This window comes from Apis mellifera, linkage group LG12 (assembly GCF_003254395.2).
Source record: "Apis mellifera strain DH4 linkage group LG12, Amel_HAv3.1, whole genome shotgun sequence".
Classification (NCBI taxonomy): domain Eukaryota; kingdom Metazoa; phylum Arthropoda; class Insecta; order Hymenoptera; family Apidae; genus Apis; species Apis mellifera.
The window spans coordinates 9,677,682-9,698,760 of NC_037649.1; the positions used below are offsets into that span (position 1 = coordinate 9,677,682).

General features: G+C 34.9%; 1 protein-coding gene and 1 long non-coding RNA gene across 3 annotated transcripts; one reads left to right on the forward strand and one right to left on the reverse strand.

The window, feature by feature from the left end:
• Positions 1 to 4,468: 4,468 nt before the first annotated feature.
• On the reverse strand, positions 4,469 to 10,445 carry LOC410390 (protein suppressor of forked). Its single transcript, XM_393870.7, has 13 exons — positions 10,250 to 10,445; positions 9,937 to 10,128; positions 9,771 to 9,803; positions 8,107 to 8,204; positions 7,890 to 8,043; positions 7,557 to 7,790; positions 7,080 to 7,463; positions 6,755 to 7,001; positions 6,610 to 6,679; positions 6,414 to 6,510; positions 6,023 to 6,281; positions 5,815 to 5,949; positions 4,469 to 5,676 (listed from the first exon to the last, which is right to left on the reverse strand). The coding sequence occupies exons 1-13, from the start codon at positions 10,271 to 10,273 to the stop codon at positions 5,462 to 5,464; spliced, it is 2,142 nt and encodes a 713-aa protein (XP_393870.2). The 5' UTR covers positions 10,274 to 10,445; the 3' UTR covers positions 4,469 to 5,461.
• A 471-nt stretch (positions 10,446 to 10,916) lies between these two features.
• LOC113219157 lies at positions 10,917 to 17,624 on the forward strand. 2 transcript variants are annotated; one of them, XR_003305872.1, is made up of 3 exons: positions 10,917 to 11,163; positions 11,363 to 12,145; positions 12,311 to 17,624. It is a non-coding gene; the product is annotated as an uncharacterized LOC113219157 (long non-coding RNA). The 2 variants fall into 2 exon arrangements; XR_003305873.1 differs by lacking the exon at positions 10,917 to 11,163 and having other exon boundaries at positions 11,204 to 11,490; positions 11,859 to 12,145.
• The last annotated feature ends 3,455 nt before the right edge of the window (positions 17,625 to 21,079 follow it).

Genomic DNA, 21,079 nt, shown 5'->3' on the forward strand with positions numbered 1-21,079 from the left:
ATTCTTGTCGACGGTTTCTTTTTTCTTTTTTTTGCAATTAAAACAAGTTGTATTTCACGTTTAACGTTCGAGTTTAACGGAGTCAGATCTTAGTCAACATTACCCGAAGAATAGACCCTAAGAATAAATCGTGGGAAAGAATAATTCGTGGCACGATCATTTTTTTAAAAGTTTCTTTCGAAATCTTTCCGTTCAATTTTAGCCGACATATTTTCGCGATACTTATGAAGGCCAACGCAAATCTATTTATCGTCACGAGCGATAAACTTGAAAAGAAAGAAAGAGAACCGTGGAATACGGATGATTAAATCCGTAGTTAAATTACCTTTTCAAAACGACCGTTAATTCAGGCGTAATTTATCTTTCCCGCTCTTGTTCTTCTCCCACCAAAGAATCCCAAATGTCTCGACCCATATTCGCTCGCGCACCGTTTTCAAAGAAGATGTGAAAGATTCCGTGCGACGCGAAAAGAAAAAAAAAAGAAAGAAAGAATCTCGTATTGTGCAACAAAGATAAAAACAGATATGGAAACGTTTCATTAGCGCGTGCCTCGAGTAGAAAGTAGAAATTTCAGCGTGCTTTTAAATTCGAATCGAAAATTTTGTAAAAAAGAAAAAAATTTTTTTCAACTATACGCTTTCAAAAAACGAAACATTTTTCTTTTTAAACATTGCTCCCTTAAAAGTTGAATTTCCTTAAAAATAAAGCTTTATCATCGATACAAAAATCGTTACAAACATCGTTATCGACGCGTGTGTAATCAGATTTCGAAAATTTCACCAGTATTTCAAACTGGCGGTTCATTCAAACTTGAGAGAATTAGCGCGGGTGAAATTCGCGGGCTATTCTCATCGAATAATACGATGAAACGGAAAATAATTCCGTGCTCCCATTTTAATCCTCCGCGCTCCGGCTAATTAACGATTAATCCACAAGGTAAAGTCGCGATAAAATCAAAATTATCCTTCCGTATTACAATACAAAATCTGCGGGAAATCTGCTCTGCTTTCGAAACGATGTTATCCAGTCGATAAGCCGAATCCAATTGCTCGAATTAACTTTGCTCCTGATCTACCCTTATTGCTCATCATCGCGGTAAATCAGGCATATCACCGTTTCCTTCCTCTCTGTTATCGATACATCCGATCGTCTCTTCTCCTCCGTTTCGTCAACTGGCACTTTCTTCGCCAACGCGATGATAATAATAATAATAATATCGTAGGAATATGATGGAATGGTTTCATCGCGTGGATAATGCGTATCAAAGCGGGTAGCGCATCGATAACGAGATTGGAAAGAAGAAAAGGGAAAGGCGAATATCGTGGTTGAAAAATATACACGCCCCCAATCGTATTCTTGTTTAAAGCATCTTTTCCCGGCTTACGAAGGGGAAAACGGAGACGCATCGTTAGAAGGGTTGTTGGCTCGAGGAGGAGGAGGAGGAGGAGAATCGAATCCGCAATCGTCTTAGAAAACACCATTATCACCGGGAGGCGGGTATAGCGAAGATAGCTATTGTGAGGATAACGATGTCGGTCCCGGATGACGAGTGCTATTGAATCGGATCTCTCGATAAACCTTCTAATATAGTCGCAGGGGACGTTTATTATTACTTCCTATCCCCTTCTATTTTTACAATTCCACTTGAAGAGAGAAAACTGGGCGCCCAAAAGAAGATATTAATTGCGGATTAAACAATATTTTCCTCTGCTTTCGTTTCTTAACAAACTATTAACGAAAGTCATTAACATTGGTCGATCGAGCTGCAATTGATAGCGTTGGATACGCGCCGGCATCGACAAATCCAAGCAATGCGCGTTGAAGAAAGTTGGACAAATATTTTTTACCTTTTCCTTGATTTGTCGATGCATTTCGTAAAATCGATGATTTTTTTCGTAATAATTTATCGATCGAAAGTTTTTGAAAAGGAAAATTTTAAAAAAGGACTTTCAACAACCATTTTGTCTTCTTCCTCTGTCGCCGATAAAAATCATTTGCACGAGAGCAAACGGTTATCGATTTATTCGGTGGAGAAGATAGGCAGGAGAGGAGATATTCCTCAAGAAGGAAAGTGGCTCTTTTTTTACTTTTTCATCGATTTGCCGAAGGAATTACTCTTACGCGATATCTCGAGATAGTTCGTTCCCGCCAAAGTGAGAGAATTATGCGTTTGCATTCTATGAAAGGCCAACTACCAGTTTCAGGAGCTCCTTTCGGCTCTTGTCATTTGTCTTGCTCCGAGATAGAACCAAAGTTTCAAAGAGCTCTCCAAGTTGCATCCCAGGCGGTTAGCAGAGAAACGCCTCCCTAAATTTTCTCGTTGTATGAATTAATGGTGAAGGTAGTTTGTAAAATCTTCGTGCGAAGTCACCCAGAATCTATGTTTCGATAGTTCGCCGCGGGCGAATGAAATCGATTTGGACGAGAATCTCGTGAAATAAAATTACAATCCCCTTGGTTATCCTGGACAATCCCTTTAAACTTCTAAACTAGTTGAAATTTCCTGATAATCCAAGCCAACCGGTGGATGCACAAAATTGAAAATTCCGAAAATTTTAATAAAATAAACTTTCGTTTCATTATGAATATTCACACCATGCATTTCGATCCAATGGAAATACCAATAATAACGAGCTTGTGTGTTTGCAAATTGCACGTGACGTTCGTAGCTAACTAAATCAAAGGTTACATAGATCCTTTGTAATTAAATGCTAATTTCAAAGACTATTGTCGCCATTCTCTACACTCACGATAGATAATTAATTTCTCTGCTAATGTAATTAATTTTATACCACAGATATCCTTTGACAAATCTCAGAATTTTTTCCTCAACGTTCGATGCGATGGGCTCGTATAATAATTCGTAAAACGGATATTTTGCCATCATTTTTTCTATATATATATTATTTCTATATATATATATATATATATATATATATATATATATATAGTTCCAATTTCTGTAACGTAATCGTAAGTTAAAACTATGAACTTGATGGTGAGTACATTAATCAATGTAGAAACGAGACAACAAGCTGCGCCGAACTATTATACTTTGTGCCACGCATATGGCTCGTTAAGAAGCCGTTAGCATAATAGGGTAGCGTATAAAAGCAAATACGTTACACATTCTGGCAACACGTGATGCGGAAAATTGCATTCAAATAATTTTAATTAAACTACAACGGATTGAGAACGTATCATTCGAATAATTTATACCTCCACTTAATGATTCCATTGATTATAACGTGGTAATAAAGACCACGCGTTGCATAGTATTGCAAAACCTGCAAATATGCAACAATTCTTACGGATCATTTTAATATTTGTCGGCATCGCGCATATTTATTTGCACGGAAATGAAATTGGATAAAGGGAAAAATATTTTTCTGGAAAATAACCAGAAGTTTTACAATAAAAGAAAAATAAGATTCTAAAGGAGTTAAAAATCAAGTGATACTTTCGTATGAATCTTTCCGCAAAAGCCCGTTTAGAATACGAAATGGCGAAGCATTAGACATTTAAATAGCGAGCCGACGTGTTATTGAATCGGTGCGGAAACACCTGGATCCATAGGTTCAGGTGGCTGTGAAAATCTCTGCGAGTTAAATTCCTCTGTTTTGCATGAAATTACTACTGCATTAGAAGGATAGGATTCATCCTATGTGTAAAGAAATAATACATTAGTTAATACATATTTACGTAAATCTCATAAAATTAATTTTCTTCATTTTTTTTTTTAAATCTAAATTTAATTTATTAATAGATAATTTTGTTGCTTCTTTAATGAAAAATTCTTATTTTTCATGAAATAGTTGAGAATTGTTATGTAAAATTATATAGGTTATATAAAATATGTTTGATAATAGCAATACCTTTGTAATAAAATGTTCAATTATTCAGAAGGAATGTCGCTTGTTTAACTAATTTGAGAAGTGTACAAATGCTAGGTATTTTTGCTTAAGATAAATGAATGTAGAACTATGCCACAATTATGTACTAAATGTACAAGGATTTATAATAATGGAGATTCCTCCAAATTCTACAGTTTCTATTGTATAGCGGTACAGATTGCGAAGAAATTATTTATTTAACTGGTGATATTATGTTATATTAAATTGAATAATTTCTTTTAACATCTTTTAAAAAGTGAAATCATTTAAATTAGATTCTATTTTAATATAAATGGTATTTAGTCATATGCAGTAAAAATTGTAATTACATATGCAAATTTCAAATGTTTCTGAAATTTTCAAAACAATTATAGCTTGTACAGTCTATCTGTGTATTGTTCTCCGGGAGGAACAATATCAACCATTCGAATTAATTACACAGTAATCAAAGTTTAATCGCATCATCATTGACTATCTAGTTACATCTGCTAATTAAAACTCTATTGATACACTATAATATTTGTTTTGCTAATATACAAGTGCCGATTTTTTGGGGAAAAAAATAAAAATTCTTATTTAAAAAGAAAATTACGATGGGATATCGACAATTTATTGGTCCTGTACATTAAATTATACAGTCTAATGGTATGAAACAGAGCAAATGTATCGGATACAGTTTCCCACGAATATTTTCTACTCATATATACATATATATATGTATGTATGTATTTAAAAATGAATAATAAGTGAAACGCAATATTATTCTCTTAGTAATTATTTAGAAAAATATAGAAAATTTATAAAAATGAATACTGAAATAAAATAAAGTGGGAAAACTATTTATTTGATTACATTTGCTTTGATATTTGTTACACGATGAAGATAAATCTTTCCGTAAACGAAAAGAATAAATTGTCTTTTTTTTTTTTCTCCATTCGTATACATCTTTACATATAGATTTTTCATAAAATAATCATTTTAAATGATACCATTCCTTTATATATAATATAATTTGATTAGAACTATAACAAATTACTTTATTTCAATAAGATCTTAAATCTTGCGCCGATTATTATCATTCTTAAAATAGTTGTATCAACTATTTCTTATAGCCTGAGAAATATTTTCGCTATATCTGATGTAAATTATCGTAAACGCTTGTGTAAAAATTAAATCTTGATCTCATATTTTATACTAAATTCATACTATATGGTGACATAGATAATGATAGAATCAAATTCAATCCATTGGACGTTTCCAATTTTGTCCTCTTCTTATATTAGATACTCCATATGTAAATGAACACATTTGAACAAAGACGAAATCAACGGTGTAAATATAGGATTTCTGAGTACACAGTACTCAAAATATCGTGCACAGTGTCACATAAGGAATTTAGTAGTTGTCATATACGTAACGTACGCTTTCAATAATAATAGGTTTGTTCTTATAGGAAATGTCTCCTCTCCGAACAAACAGAAAATGTAAAAATATATGATAACATGTATCAAATTTCTCCAAAATGATGGAGGTGATACGCAACTCTGCCGAATATTTTATTATTTTATTCACTTGACTCGTTTTTGTTGTCTTTGGCGATATATGTCATTTGCAGGAGGCGGTGGTAGATCTTCTTCTTCGCTATCATCACCTCCTAAACGCGTCCTTCTACGTTTAGATCCAAGACTAACTCCATCATTACTTTCGTCGACGATCCAATGTACAGATTTCGCTAAGTCAAATAATTTTGTGTCGCATCCATTATCCGCTACCGGCAATGGAGCTATATAAAAGATAAAAAAAAAAAATTTAATTTTACGAGAGAAATCTCATATATTATTATATTATTATTATTATATCTTGTTAATTTTATTAGAGATGTAAATAATTATTATACGATGATATTCATAAGAGACTTTACCATGGTCTGGTAACTGAATTCTATTAAAAACATCCATAAGCAAATCAACAGCCACAAAAGGTCCTCTGAAACATCCAGGTGGTGGAAGCATAGTACAAAGTTGTGCTGCAGCCGGTGGTAATGGAAAGGAACCACCTACAAAAAATGTTGTCACATGTATCATAAATAATGAACATGTACAATTAGAATTTTAAATAAAGAAATTTACCAGGTACTGGATGCTCTCCAGGTAAAGGATTTACTTTTGGTTTATAAGGTATCATTTGGGATATATCAGGTCTTGGTAACGATGCTATAGCTTCCTCTGGATCTGGTATTCGCGGTAATGCACCGGTTGTACTTCTTCCAACGCTAGATACTTCCATATATCCAATAGACCGTAATTCCATAGGAGTACATGGATATAAATCTAAGAATTTATACCTATCTACTAATTGTGCTGTCTCTTTTCCTTCGAATTCTTTAATCTAAAAAAAAAAAAAAAAAAAAAAGAAAAAAAAGGGGGAAAAAAAAAAGAAACAAAAATTGAGGAAATTATATAGAATGTAAGAAAAAATATTGAATAAAAAGTTATACGATTTATAAACATATCAATTTACCTTTTCTAACACAGCACTACGACGTTTTTCAACCTTAACAATACTTGCCAAATCTCCAATATTAGATTCAAATTCTAAAAAGCGGTTCCATATATCGCTAAAAATAAATATATAATAAATGTTAAGTCATTTTTTATACAAAATAAATTATCGTATACTTATTAATATATTAAATAAATAAATATATTTTACATACACTGATTTTTCAGGTTCTAAACTACCAGAAGATAAAACTCTTTCAAATAAAACTCTTGTATTATTGTCCTCTAAAATAATTAAATGCGATTAAATTTGAAATATGTATAAAAGATAAATAAATTTATTTTCTAAAAAATCCTTACCATTTAAATGTGATAGATAATCAATGTAACAAAGTATATAATCCGGATTATCTCCAAATTTTTTTAAACCTAATTCGAATATTCGAAAAGCAATATTTTTGTCCTTGGTACAGTAATATTCCATTAATGCAGCAGCAACGTATACGTGATGCTTACATCTTGGATCTTCGCGAGCTCGTTTAAAAACCGTTCTAGCAGATTTTATACCTTCAGCACGTCTTGCAAATTTCATATATTGTACAAATGCCTATGAAAAAAATAATTTAACTGTATTTAAATAATTAAGTAAAATATTTAATACTAAGAAAGAATATTTAATACTAACTAATGTAGGATCAATATCGGGTATATCAAGGAACTTTTGGTATATTTGATGCACTTTTTCATATTTTACTCTTCCTTCTTCAAAATCTGCATGTGCAAAGTACAGTAACATATTTTTAGATAATAATGTACTTGTTGCTCTTTCAAACATTGTTGCTGCTTCATCGCTTAAATTTTTCGCAGCATTTACATCTCCTTTTTCTGTTAATATTTTTGAACTAAGTTCTAAAAAATGTGCAGCTTGATGCCACACAGCTGGATGATGTCCCAAACATAATAAACATTGTTCTATAGCAAACATTACTCTACGCGCAACTAAAGAAGTATCTTCTGTTCTTAAAGGATTACTACGTTCCCATGCAATGTATTTTTTCCATAATTCCACCTATGACAATAATATTAATCGATGATTATAATTAATTAAACATTTACATTATAATATATTTATAAACTTATATATGTATATATAATTAAATACTTGTTTAACTTCTTCTGGATGACCAGTTGGAGGTACGCTAGGAGCACTTCGATTTAATCCTCTTGTTACAGCTTCTAATTCTTTGGCAACTCTTCTTGCATTCATGTAATCCCTAGAACGTTCAATAGCCATTTTTTCTGCAATTATTGGATTAATATTTTGTTCAAATGCCATATAGTCTTTCCACAATTGTTCCATATTAATCATTGGATTAACAACACCTCGTTGATATACCTGTAATTAATAATATCAATATATTAAAATGTATATATATAATAAATCAAAATGCTATATATATAAATATTTATAACTTAATAATATATGGATCTTTACCTTTCTAACAGCACTAATTTTTTGATTTTCAGCATAAGAACCAACAGCTTCAACACTTTTAAGAAATGTCACATAATCATTCCATATACTGTAAGAATGAATATCCATACCAATTTTATCTAATGCAAAATCATATGCTTGTGCCATTTTTTCTCTAAAAATACATTATATATTAAACTTTTGATTCAATTATCTATATAACTAAATAAATACTTACTTATATGTTGTAAGACTGGCTTTTGTTTCTTTGACATAAGAAAGGTAAAGTTTCCACAACTCAATATTTAAGATTTTCATGAGGCACCTTTGGAAAAGCTGTCAGAGAAAACAAGTACTTTAGAAGCAATATAAAGAAATAATATAATATTTGTGTGAAGTTCATTTAAGTGTGGTTACACAATACATTACATATTATCTACCACCTTACTTACCCTTACAGGCAAGTTTTTTTAAAGCACGTATTATTGATTAAGACCAATAAGAATCACATCAAAATATCAGGAAATAACAATTCAATAATATTTATTTAGCAAGTTTTTAATACAATCACTACTACAATATTGTTTATTTGTAATGGGAGAAATAATAATGCACCAATGCATCAATTGAGAATACTTTATTGTATAAACATATGTTTTCATTGGGAAATAATTAGGGAAAAAGTTTCCAGATATGAGATTATAAAGGTAACACAAAATAAACCCCATTGAATAAAAACTTTATTTATTTTTTGTAAATGGGGTTAATAATATAATTGACCTATGTAGGATCTAGAAATGAATGATCCCAAAACATGATAAAAAAATTTAGACAATTTGAAGCAACATAAGGTGATCAAAATAGTAAAAACTTAATATGAAAAATATTCACTTTTATTATACATTATAATCGTAAAATAAATAAATACTTTAATATATTTATTACTTCATCACCTTATACTACCTCTTTAAAAATTTCACAATACTTGAAAATGTTAATCAAGTATTGTACTAGGGAAAGGAAAATGATGTAATTCCCAAAGCATATTTATAAAAATATCTATTAAAATACTATTAAAGTATTTATATTGTCTCAATCATAATATTGAGACAAATATTATTAAAATCTTTCTTATATGCAAAGAGGTAAATATACTTTGCATTATTGAATCATTTCAATGCTGAATATTTGTTCATAACAATTTTATTTCATGTTGTATTTAATAAAATATCTACACTTTATGTAATATGAATATTATTTTATTTCAAATAACATAATTTAAACACACTAAAAAATGTATTGCAGGAAGGAATACAAGGCTGTTACATTCAGGAAGCTGCCTTCGTAAGTTGATTTATTTTAATAATATCTATTTATATCTTTATTATTAATTTTATTATTAATTATATATTTATATTATAATATATTTTAAAATACATATTACTCAACAAAGAAAACAACCTCCCAAATATACCAACAGATCAATCATAATCAATGAGATATTTGTGTATGGTGAAATACTGTTTTTATTCACCTCATATAATATGCAAAATGCCTAAAATCACATAATATGATAATACTTGATCACAATTGATTAATAATATTTTGCCAGTATTAAATGTAATCTTAATACACTAAAAGACTAAAATAGAATTTTTTAAAATACCAATGTTCAATTAAGAATTATATTCATTCGTGATTAATAAATAAACATGCATATCATTATAAGTTTATATTAAAAAAAGTTCACTCAATAATTTTATTTTAAAATCAGTAATGAAAATTATATATCTTCTCAAACAAACAACTTCAACAATATATGTATAACGATAAATTTAGCAATATATATATATAAAGTGCTTTCATTAAATTTTGAAACTCATACAATTAATATTAACATACCTTTTCCACCTTCTCAAAGTTGCGCATTTTCATCTGAAAAAGTCATAAAGAATATAAAATAAACTATCCGTTGTAACAATGATAATTATATTATTTAATAAATAATGAAAATAACATATTTATAACTTTTAATAATTATTCTTTTTTAAAAACATAATAATATTACCTCTTGTTCTATATAAATTTTCCAATAACGACCAGCAGAAGGAAAGACGGATACAAGTTTTTCAAAAACTGGCCTTACTTCTGTAATGGGTCTGTTTTGTGCTTCTCTGATAAGGATGCTCCATGCTTCCAAATCATAAGGAGATTCGTCTACTGTTTTTTGAGCACGTTGTAATTTCTCATTTCCCCAATCCTATAAATGAGAAAAAACATGAAATTATATAGAACATATAATTTAAACATAAATTATGTGTTGTAGAAAGTGAGGTTATGTAGACTCGACCTACATTGTAACAGTAATATATAATACTTACAAATTCTGTTTTATCTTCGGTCATTTTTTAATTATAAAAATGATATTAGTAGATAAAAATAAAAACTTTCACGTATTGGAAAGATAAATGATTAAATAAAAATTCACAACACCCAACTCGTAATGGCTTGTAATTTTCGGTAAGCAATGTTCAGAATTTCGATTGTATTCGATATATCGTTCTAACAAGCTATTCGATATTCAATCTGCATCGATTGTAACGGCCATTTTCTTTTATCTGTACTTTTCGAATTGTGAGGAAATGCATAAAAAAAGAGTAAATTTTTATTAATTTATACATTTTTAAATTTAATAAACTATATTTTAGTGTATAAAAAATACAGTTATTATTATAGTGAATAAAAGTGTATTAACTGAAGTAAAAATATTATAATTAAATTATCAATTAAATATTCTGAATTACTACAAAATATTTAACGGTTAGTTTAAATAATTTTGTTTGATATGTCATTAATAATCGAATTCATATTTTATTGTATTACGTTGTTTGATATAATATATATATAATTATTATTATGATTTAATATAAATTATTAATATTTAATTATTTATGTGATTATTTATTATATCTATATAACTACATTATTATAATTTATTACAATGCTACATGTAGAAAATAATAAATCTTGTTTTATTAACAAATATATTTTCTATTTTTTATTCTATTATTTAAAAAAATTGAATATTATTTAATAAAATATTGCTTTTCCCGCGCGATTTAGAGTAGAAGAAAAGTTATGCGACATCAGCCAATCAGAAAACTGCTTGATGTGCTATTACGCGGGAAGTCATTCTACTGTCGAAAATCATGGCGATAGAATGTGTCATCCCGCTGAGGTGTATGACTTCGATTATCAACGTCGTATTTTCATTCCTAACTTTTCCAGTTTATAGGTATTACTTTCGTTTAATTAATATATATTTATTTAATAATTTTATATACAATATTATAATATACGAAACAATCTTCTGAATTTATTTTATGTATATAATTATCAATAGCTTATAGTACGAATTTTTGGATTCGATTATTGTCCATTTTAATATAATTAATTTCTGCAATATAATTTATTTTAAATTTCTTTTTGTATAGATTATTATATTGTATAATTGATCGTGAAGATGAGAAAAAGAAAAACTGAGAAGGGACAAAGGCATTTTGAACGATATTCAACGAATTCGATAATTTTTCATGCAGAGCTGCCAACTTCTAATAAAGACGTATGTACACGTTGGCATTATTTTTTAATTAGATTAGTAAGAAATATTATATATAATTGACATACATACATATATTGTACGAATGATTCAATTTTAGAAATAACTTTTATATTTCGTAAATATTTTGTAAGATTGTAATATCGTCATTCGAGTTTCATTGTTGATTGTTATTTTCATGAAATTGTAAACACAGGTGCGTTTAGTTTTCGAAGAAAAGTTGATGTATGTATGTATTGATGTATTCATGATAGAATATATCTAGAAAAAGAAACGAATATTAGAAGAAAAAGAAAAAAAATACGAAACAAATGTTTTACTTTTCTTTTAATTTTTCTTCTTCTTTTACTAATACAATTTTATTTCCACAGCATTGTTGTGATCATGTGCAATGCGACCATTAAAATCAGTGTTTGTTGCGTAATAATATTTTTAATATTTTTTGAAATATAACTTTTGTATTAATTATACGTTCAATTATAATAGTAAAAATTAAAAGCACGCGAAATTAGAGTCAGTGATTGTTCGTTAAACATAATTCGAACGCGTTAATAGTCTTTTATTTATTCATTTCTTTTTTCTTTTAAAATATTCGTTTTCGGTAATAGAGTCAGTGTTTTCAAGAGAATTCAGAAATCATGCCTTCGGAAATCAAAAAGTAAGTATTTTTTTATATGATTAAATTTTAATTTCTTAATTTTTTTCAAATGAAATAAAATCTTTTAAATTAATAGAGCAAAGATATCTATCTATAAAAATATTTATATATCTATAATATTTACTTTATAAATCATTGTTTCTAATTTCTTTTTCATTTTTACAGTTTTTCTATAACATTTGGTGGTTACTAGTAACGTTGATGATAGGAGCATCTATAATAATATTCTCCGCATCTAATGGTAAGTCGTATGCATTTTTATTTTTTCATTTGCTTTCAATCATATCCAAAGAATAAAATCCGAAATTATGAATAACTGATATATATTTATTATATAATATATTCGACAAATTATAATGATTTTATGTATTTATTATATCCGTAAGCAATAAGTTAATTAGATTTAAGGTTAGGAATATCGTAGAACGTTATTTTATATTCGATGTCACAAATATCGATTTAAATAGTTTCTCATATAATCGTAATTAGTTCTTAATCAACATTAACCTTCTTCTATATTTGATGCAACGGTTTCGGAATAATTTCGATCGCATCTAGTAAATAATTATAGTCTGATTCGTTTCATTCATCATCCGTATATTGCATTCCGTAGTTCAAATTCGATCCGAGCAATCAAAAGAAGATGTTTCGACTTTTGTTCGTAAATAGATATGAGAATTGAAAGTTACTACCGCTAGAATATCAGTCACGATCGAGTCAAATGTACTGTGACGAGTTCGTCGATCAGCCCGGGGCGCGAATTCAGAATCGATCTCAGGTGAACACATACTTCTGATACTATTATGCCGTACAATCATGAATAGATGCTCAGGGGGTTCTCATCATTTCGCATACAATATAGTAGTAGTCTAAATGGTATGAGAAGAACGATCGAACATTAATCGTGGCTTACTTGACACGATCCAATCGTGAGAAATTTATACGAAAAAATAAAGGGAAATTGATAGAACTCGATTTTTAAAAAATCATTATGATATTATGATATTTTAATAGAGTTGATTATATTATATCGAATTATATTATTTCTTTTTTCTTTTTTTTCTCTTTTTAACATTCGATAGTCGAGATATGCTAAGAGACAACAACAGAGAGATAATATAATTTTTTGGCGGACTCGATCTCGTGCGGAGATTCATTATACACAGAGTTCCGAAGTCAGAACAGATCGATTAACGCGTCAATTTGCATTTAAGCGTAACTAACTTAATGCGGCCTGCAGATGCATACATGCAAACTAAGTTGTGTCCTTACAAATGATGGCTTGAACCGAGGACCATTTGTTACTCGTGCCCCGAACAAATTTCTGTTTTGCATAATGGTGCAGATAGTATATGCTCTGGATGTTGATTCACATTTTCTAACACTGTCCCCGAAATAGCCATTTTTCTACGTTCCTTTCTTAGACGAATTTCCAAATTAAAATAATTGGAGACATCGTAGCTAAAAAGAGAAAGATCGGTTTTTTCTGAAATTTTATTTTATTTCCCAATTATCGCCTAATAAAGAAATAAACGTGGGGGCGAAGTGGCAGGAAACGTTGAACTTAACTTAAATTAAGACGGTGGTCGGCGGAACAACGAGGTGTCGATAATGAATCTTGGCGTTAATTAGAGTCCGAAGGTGAGACGATAGATAGGTTGGTCGTGGCATACCGATATCTTCTTCTCAGTCTTGCGCACACATCGCGAAGTAAAGCCTAACTGAAACGTCACGCCACTTGTTACTCGTTAGTGTGCACGATGCCATCTTTACTGTTGGCCACTCGGCCGGGTTACTCCTACGGTAGCCGCATCGATACGTGAACGGGCGTGTAATTAACAATGTTCCCCGCCTTTGTCCGACCTTGGTCATGAAGCCTCTTGCCTAGATTTTCGTCAGAGATCGTATTGAATCGAGACACGCATACCTGGTTGCTCTCTATTATCGGAAACATTTCCCCAAACGTTTGATCAAAATTAAATTTATCTCGGCATTTTAAGGGAGGAAATTGGATAGAGGAATGACTTTTCCCAAATTTTATTAGATAGATTTTTTTCAAAGAGAAAGTTTATGATTTTCGTGTCGAATTAGACAAGGAATTAGAGAAGTTGGCCGGTAGAGGAAGAACTCTTACAGATCGCATCAGATGGAGTCAGTTGGTTCGTCCAGCAAGGGGACAAGAAGGAGGCTTGGTCCAATCTCGAAGGTATCTTTGGAGCGTGGACAGAGAGTGCTTCCATTACGCTGGGCGGTGGTCCCTCGTTATATCCGGGACAGGCAAGTCCGTGGCTGCTCATCTGATAGTCCGAGGATTTATGGCGGCCCTGATGGTTCATTTAGCGCTGACATGACTGGACAGGGGCGGGTCGAGACGGTTTTACGTACGTTGTGTGCGTGCGCTAACGCGACAATACGGAAATATCTTGTTAAAAACAGGTTGAGTAACGCTATAGATTGGCCGATTTAACTGCATACGCATCATCCGTCAAGTGCATCAATTGGGAAATAAGCCTAAACTGCGCCTCGAAAAACCTTTATTAAATAGTTGGCCGTTGGTTAATCGCGGAGAGGCAGGGCGCGCGCTCGTTTCCAGCCACCACAGATATTAACCGAAATTTGTCAACGTTGTCATTCTCGCCCGTGAATTATATGGTCGAGCGATGCTCCCTTTGAACGAGAGAGGGAAGGAATAAAATTAGCTTCGGAAGCAAGAGGTGAATCCGACGAACGTCTCTCATCCCGTGCGTTTAAATTTGAAAATTCTTCCTCGATAATCGAATTACCCCACGCCTCGCCCCTCCTCGGGCATCTTTTTACACTTGTTATCACGACGATTCATCGCAGCATCGGAGAGGCTCGCTCAAGCGTGCGTTTTGCAATCGTGTCTCGGACATACCATAAAAGTTACACATGGTTGATTTTCCATCTTTCCTTTAGTCTTCTCCTCCGCGCAGCCGCATCAATGTCGAAACTCTCGTCTGGACGGGTGCGCGCGTAAATTACCCGCGGCTAGCAGTAAAACTCGTACGTTCGCGATTCGATCCCTTCGATATTCCACTGTTACTTTCCAACATTCATCCGTGAAATTGGCGGCGAAACCGTACTTAATCCATCAATAGCACCGCGACCGAATAATTTTAATTGCTTTTCTTCCCAACTCTTCCCTCTTGTATGAAAACGTCGATAAATGTTCGTTACGATTTGTTTGTTCGGGATTTCTAAATGTTTTTTTTTTTTTTCCGATCCCGATACGGTTCTCAACCATCGACCGAAGGAAAACTGATCCGTTGAACGGCTTCCTCGAACACGTACAGAGCCGCATTCTTTTTCGAAACGAGGAAATCCGTCGAATTCCGTTTTCTAGGGAATCGAATTCCCTACAACCTTGATATACCTCATGTCGAGTGACTGGTTAAAGCTAATAATCACGAACGCCCGTGTATATACACACACACTTTCCTTCTGCCAGTGAACCGATTTCCGAGACCGAGCTACATCAATTGCGCAATCGAATTGGTCGATCGCAACCTTGGCTACCGTAAAAACTACTCGCCTCGTGTTACTTATCATTCTCGATACTCTTCGACACATGGAATCGATTGCACCATCGTCCAAGCCAAGAATATTTTTTCTCTTCTAGCCTCTCTTTCATTTGCATAAATAGATGTTGCTTCTTCTCGTCGAAAAGAAAAAGAAGAAGAAGATGAAGCAGGAAAAAAAAACAAGTATATTTATAGATACATCAAACACGTCGAGGGAAACGTTATATAATTATTTCAAAACAGAAGAAGAAAGAGGGGACGGTTGGCGAGGAAAGGCTGGAAAGTTCAGCTTGGTCGTTAAAATCTTTTAGACAAGAATGTTTCGTCTTGGCCCAGACGAAATAAATATAAATCTGCTCATGAGCGATGGCGGGGTCCAATAGAAAAATACGAAAAGTACGTTCGCGCGTACCTCCCTTTCGTCGTTCGTTCGTCTGAGAGAGCGAAATGCGTAAAGAACGTTTTATAGCGTTGGCTTTCTTGCGTATGTATGCAACGCTCGTGGTACAACGCCGCCGTGGGAAACGCGACACGAGCTCGCTCCTAAACCTGAAAAGTTGTTTCGAGATAGAGGTCTCTTGGTATTCGTATAGGAACAGCTAGACTATGGTTGGATGGCGGAAGAAGGAGAGATAGAGAGAGAGAGAGAGAGAAAAAAGAAAAAGTGAAAAAAAATAAACAAAAGAACGAGCTTGGATGATCGAGCGCAATAAATTACTCATTTGCCTGTCGTCAGGCACGATCGAGCGTCATCGAAACGTCACGCAACTCTTGGCGAGGAAAACGGAGATCTTGATCGAGAAATTCATCGATCGAAGAATATCGATTGCCTGGGTATTCTTTTAAACGGATGTTTCTTGGATAGAACGTCTCGACACTTTTACCAGGGAAACGATGATGGATGGTCGTTGCTGATTAAAGGTCGTAGATAGGTTAAATCAGTTGATGTAATTACAAATAGCAAGACTTTTTTATCCATCGATGATAGATATCGATGATGTGGAGTAATGATCCCGTGATTAATTTACGGTTATATCAAGTTTTCGTTATCATTTAGCGTATTCGATCCATTCCCACAAACCGTTTCCTTTCGAACGAGTTACTTCCAAATTACTTTCTTCCCGAATTCGCGCTACGAACTCCCTCAATCGAATCTGCCCGATCGATTCATTTCCCTTAAAAAATCTCCTTCGCGAGAGATCCTCCCGAACGATACGCGCAATGCGATGACGAGACGATGATGATCTCAACAAACGTGGCGACCAACGTTTTATCCGCGGCTTAATTAATCAAAACGAGCCCTTCAACGCGCCGTTTCGCTTTACGGAGCGTTGCGACGATCCGCCGATTATCCAGTAACAGACTTGTCGGCCCGCATCGCTCCAAACGTTTCCTTTTCATTGGTATATCCAACTTTGTCGCCCGTTTCTTGCTGCGCTGCTCCCGTCCAATGATCAGCTCCCTCGTAAAGATCGTCAGATATGACATGCGTTATGGGCCTAGCTCCGTCCGTCTCCTCTCCCCTGCAACCGTACTTTCGTAGAAATACAGCCGCGTAATTCTCCTTATGCCCGGTTGGCGTACTTCACGATCTTTTGTTTCGTTAAAGTTGCCTCGTTACCGGTTGAGTTGCGAGTCCGGTGCCGTTTTATCGATGTTACAAATACGGCGACGAAGTTTCCGACGACGATCATCGGATCTCGAGAAAGAAATATCAGAACTTCTTTCTCCCTTCCCTCTTAGGGGTTAGGAAAGAGATCTTATAAAAAGATGGAATTGTTCTCGCTTCGTTCGGTTAAGTTAAAGGCGATTTTCAACCGTGAAAATGTTGCTTCTCTGTAATTGACTTTGGCTATGCAAGATGGAATCACGGTGACGCCATAAAGGGTATTAGTATGCTATTGAGTAGACGAGACGGTTTATACCGATCGTTTTAGAAACGGTCGATAGGCCGCGTGCGGTTTGAAATGGCGAAATAAAAGGCGCGATTACGATAAAATTGTCACTCGTTCTAGTTACATTCGTTTCGCAACGCTATGAAACGCGAACCCCGTTTCCTTTTTTTTTTCCCCTCTCTCTCTCTTTCTCATATCTTCTCGTCGGTTATCCACAATACGAGAGTAATCGAACTATAAGCACCCCGTAGGAAATCACGATTTTATCGTTTCTCACGAAGTTTAACTCCGTTTAGAGTTCGATACTCGTCTCGTGCGCGCGCGCGCGTGTATATATGTGTGTGTATATTATTGTATCCGTGTACGACCGAATCTCTCGAAACGATTGAAAAATACACACGAGACTCGTAATTTTCATAGCAATAAAGGTAGTAATAGCTGTAATTGTGCGTCGTCATCGTTTCCCCGTTTTTTACCCATCGATTTAAGGATCGCTTAAAACGCTTAAAATTAAATCTACTAATTGTTGTATGGCAAGCGCCACTCTCCTCTACGAGAGTTTACAGACGTTTTCGTAATTCACTTTCTAATGGCCGGCTAAAATTATATCGTCACTTTTACCATTCGGTAACGGCATCGCGACGGCGTGTAGTATCCAATCCCTTATACGTACGCAATCAAATAGGCTCGCCACGAATGTGCACGTGAGGCATGATTTATAACCGAGCGCAATGCCGCAAAAAGATGTCTCGGTTTCGTTCACACATCGCTAAAACGATGGTAGCTCGGGCTGAAACTGTAGCTAATATTGGAATTATTCTCCTCGCTCTTTTTGCCTCTTAAACGATTTGTAAACCACTCGGTTTGAGATTCATTCGTTGCAAAGTCGTCTTGCTCGATCGATCGTTAAACTTTCTTCTCCTCCAGAAAATTGTTTTCCGGATATATACGTTCCCTTGCCTGAATATATTTGATATTCCTGTCATTTTTTTCGTTCCGGAAAAAGAGACGAAGGCACATCATTTCACGTTTGTTTGGAGAAGAAGTCGTAACGATACGAAACGATCGAAGATCGATAAACGATCGTGGACGTTTCCGAACGGAACGACTCTATAAGCCACCAATTGTACCGTATAAATATATTCGCACTCGCTAATGATGACAAATATATATCCACGCGAGCCAGTCTTCTGGCCGATTAATAACGAGCGCGGACACACCGGCCTATTCGTTACGTTCAACTGTATACGCAAACGTATATTTCAGCGTAACGGTGTAATCACGTTAGCTTTATGCCCTACTCCAGACCCTTATTCGTGATTTTTACGCGTTATCCTGCCAAACACGATGATAAACGACGCGTGCGTGGAATAGCCGAACCCATGATCCGCGATCGGATACGTATTTCTATTCTCTTTATTCCCCGAAAAAGGATTAAAATTAAAATCGCCCCGTATTAAGCTAGGATCGAATTCGTTAATTAAGGCGACCAATCCGATTACAAGTTTCGTTACAAACGCGATACGTGGATTTTACGTTGTGTAAAAAGTCGATCGATCGATCGTTAATTTATCGGTTATCACGCTCGCGAACGTAAAGGGTATATCGCGGAATCGGGTGTTGCTAATTGCGAACGATCGAACGATCCGAGCCCCGATCCGATAACTCCTCCTCCGTTTCTCTTCTTTCTCGTCGTTGCCGGTCGCCGGCCCAATTACCCGCCGCGCAACGGTAATATCGACCGTGCATCCGTTACCTATCGATACCCTATAATTTCCATTAGTAAATTTAATTACCGATACGTCCAATCCCGACCGACGAACCGCTTACATTTCACTCGCGCGACGTCCGCGCCCCATCCCTCTCCCTCTCCCTCTCCCTCTCTCTTTTTCTCTCTTCCCTCCCTCTCCGTCTCTCGGCGCCCCGCTATTGCGCCGCCGGTTACGCCAATTTGTAACCGTTTTGTTGATAGTTAACGGACGGTTAATAGAATTACGGGTATAAGGTTAGTAAGTTATACCGTCATTAGCGTCGGCGAAATATACTCGGAGGAAGTGGAGTGGAAGTGGGAATCATGGAGGAGTGGAGGCATTGGCGGCATTAACCACGTTCGTGCCTTGGGTCGGGGGGGGCCCAGATGCGATGCGAATGTGTCACGTGGACGTCAACCGGGGAGGCCTCGCGGAAAATGGACGACGTGGGTATACGGGGCCCGTTCGTAAATTCAATTATGGAGACTCGATCCCATTAGAAGCGGGAGCGAGCGGTAAAAACAGTCGGTCGTCGTGAATGTACGCCGTGTGGTTACAGGCCGTGGGGATTCAGGGCGGCTCGATTCGACAGCAGGGAGGGCTTTCGAGGGACGGGGCGCATGCAGATATTCCGTTTTCCCAACGGGCGGACGGATCACCGTTCACCGCCAGTTTTTCCGTGCGGCTATCTCTCGGATCGAAATGAAAATGCGTCGCGTCGTTGGCGAAAAGTTTGTAGAAAGTTAGAAACGAAGAAACGGTTGATTTACGCGTATATCATTGGCTTACTTGCTCCTTCGTCGAATACTCCGGCTTCTTATACCGTTTTTAATACCATCAATCGGAAGACACGTGGCCGGTATGCGAATTCCATCGCGACAAATACGAGTTTTTTATACCTGCTACCATAAGCGATTTTATTTCTCCTGCTCTTTTTTCCTTCTCCCTCGACCTCGGCCGAGAACTTGGTTGCGCTTGGTTCTAGACTTTGCATTTGCACAACTGGTCACAGTTTAAATTTAGAATTTTTCCAAAATGTGGAACACAAAGGAAGGGAAAACGTGGCTCGTGGAAAAAAAGAAGAAACGTAAAAATTCGGCGAGCGATTAGAATTATAGGGTATCTCGATCTCGTTCACAAAGAGAAACGGGTCGTTTTCCAGACGGTTGAGCGTCAACGCGAAAGGACTGTCGCGTCGTCGTTGATATCCACAATTGCGCCGACTCGAGAGGGAATTCCGGCGAGGACTGGTATTCCGGTTAAGTTATGGCCTCGGTTATAGCCGCCGTTCGGACTACAAATTCTCCCGGAGGTATACGGTAGGATTTGTACTTACCTAGTACGGAGACTACCTACAACTTAGTGGAATACCAGTGTGCAGAAATCTTGTTGCCAGACGGGACAAATACGCGGCCCCGGCAGAGATATTGCGTCTTAGGGCGCTATACTCTGGAAAATAGCCTAATGATCGTATTGTGACTGGCCGGTTGTCACAAAACATCCACCAGGCTTAGCCAGGTTTGCGGCTTTATTTATCGTGCCACGAACGTCTAACTATACGTGTAACGGGGTAAAACGTTAACGAGGATGCAGATGCATTTATACGGGTCGGTTACGTCTCCCCTCCCCCCGGTAGATGTTGCAGGGATCTCGTGTCGATTGCTCAATTTTTTTAATCGCTCGCTTCGTGATTCATGATTCTTCTCGTTTTTCTTTCCTTTTCTTTTTTTGCTTGCGATTCTAAAG

Excerpts from the sequence above, each read along its gene's own strand:
- LOC410390 (XM_393870.7), bottom strand. The coding sequence starts at position 10,273 with ATGACCGAAGATAAAACAGAATTT. Across the intron at positions 7,464-7,556 it reads ATCCAGAAGAAGTTAAACAA|GTGGAATTATGGAAAAAATA; the intron begins GTATTTAATTAT and ends TTATTGTCATAG. Across the intron at positions 5,677-5,814 it reads AATTCAGTTACCAGACCATG|CTCCATTGCCGGTAGCGGAT; the intron begins GTAAAGTCTCTT and ends TCTTTTATATAG.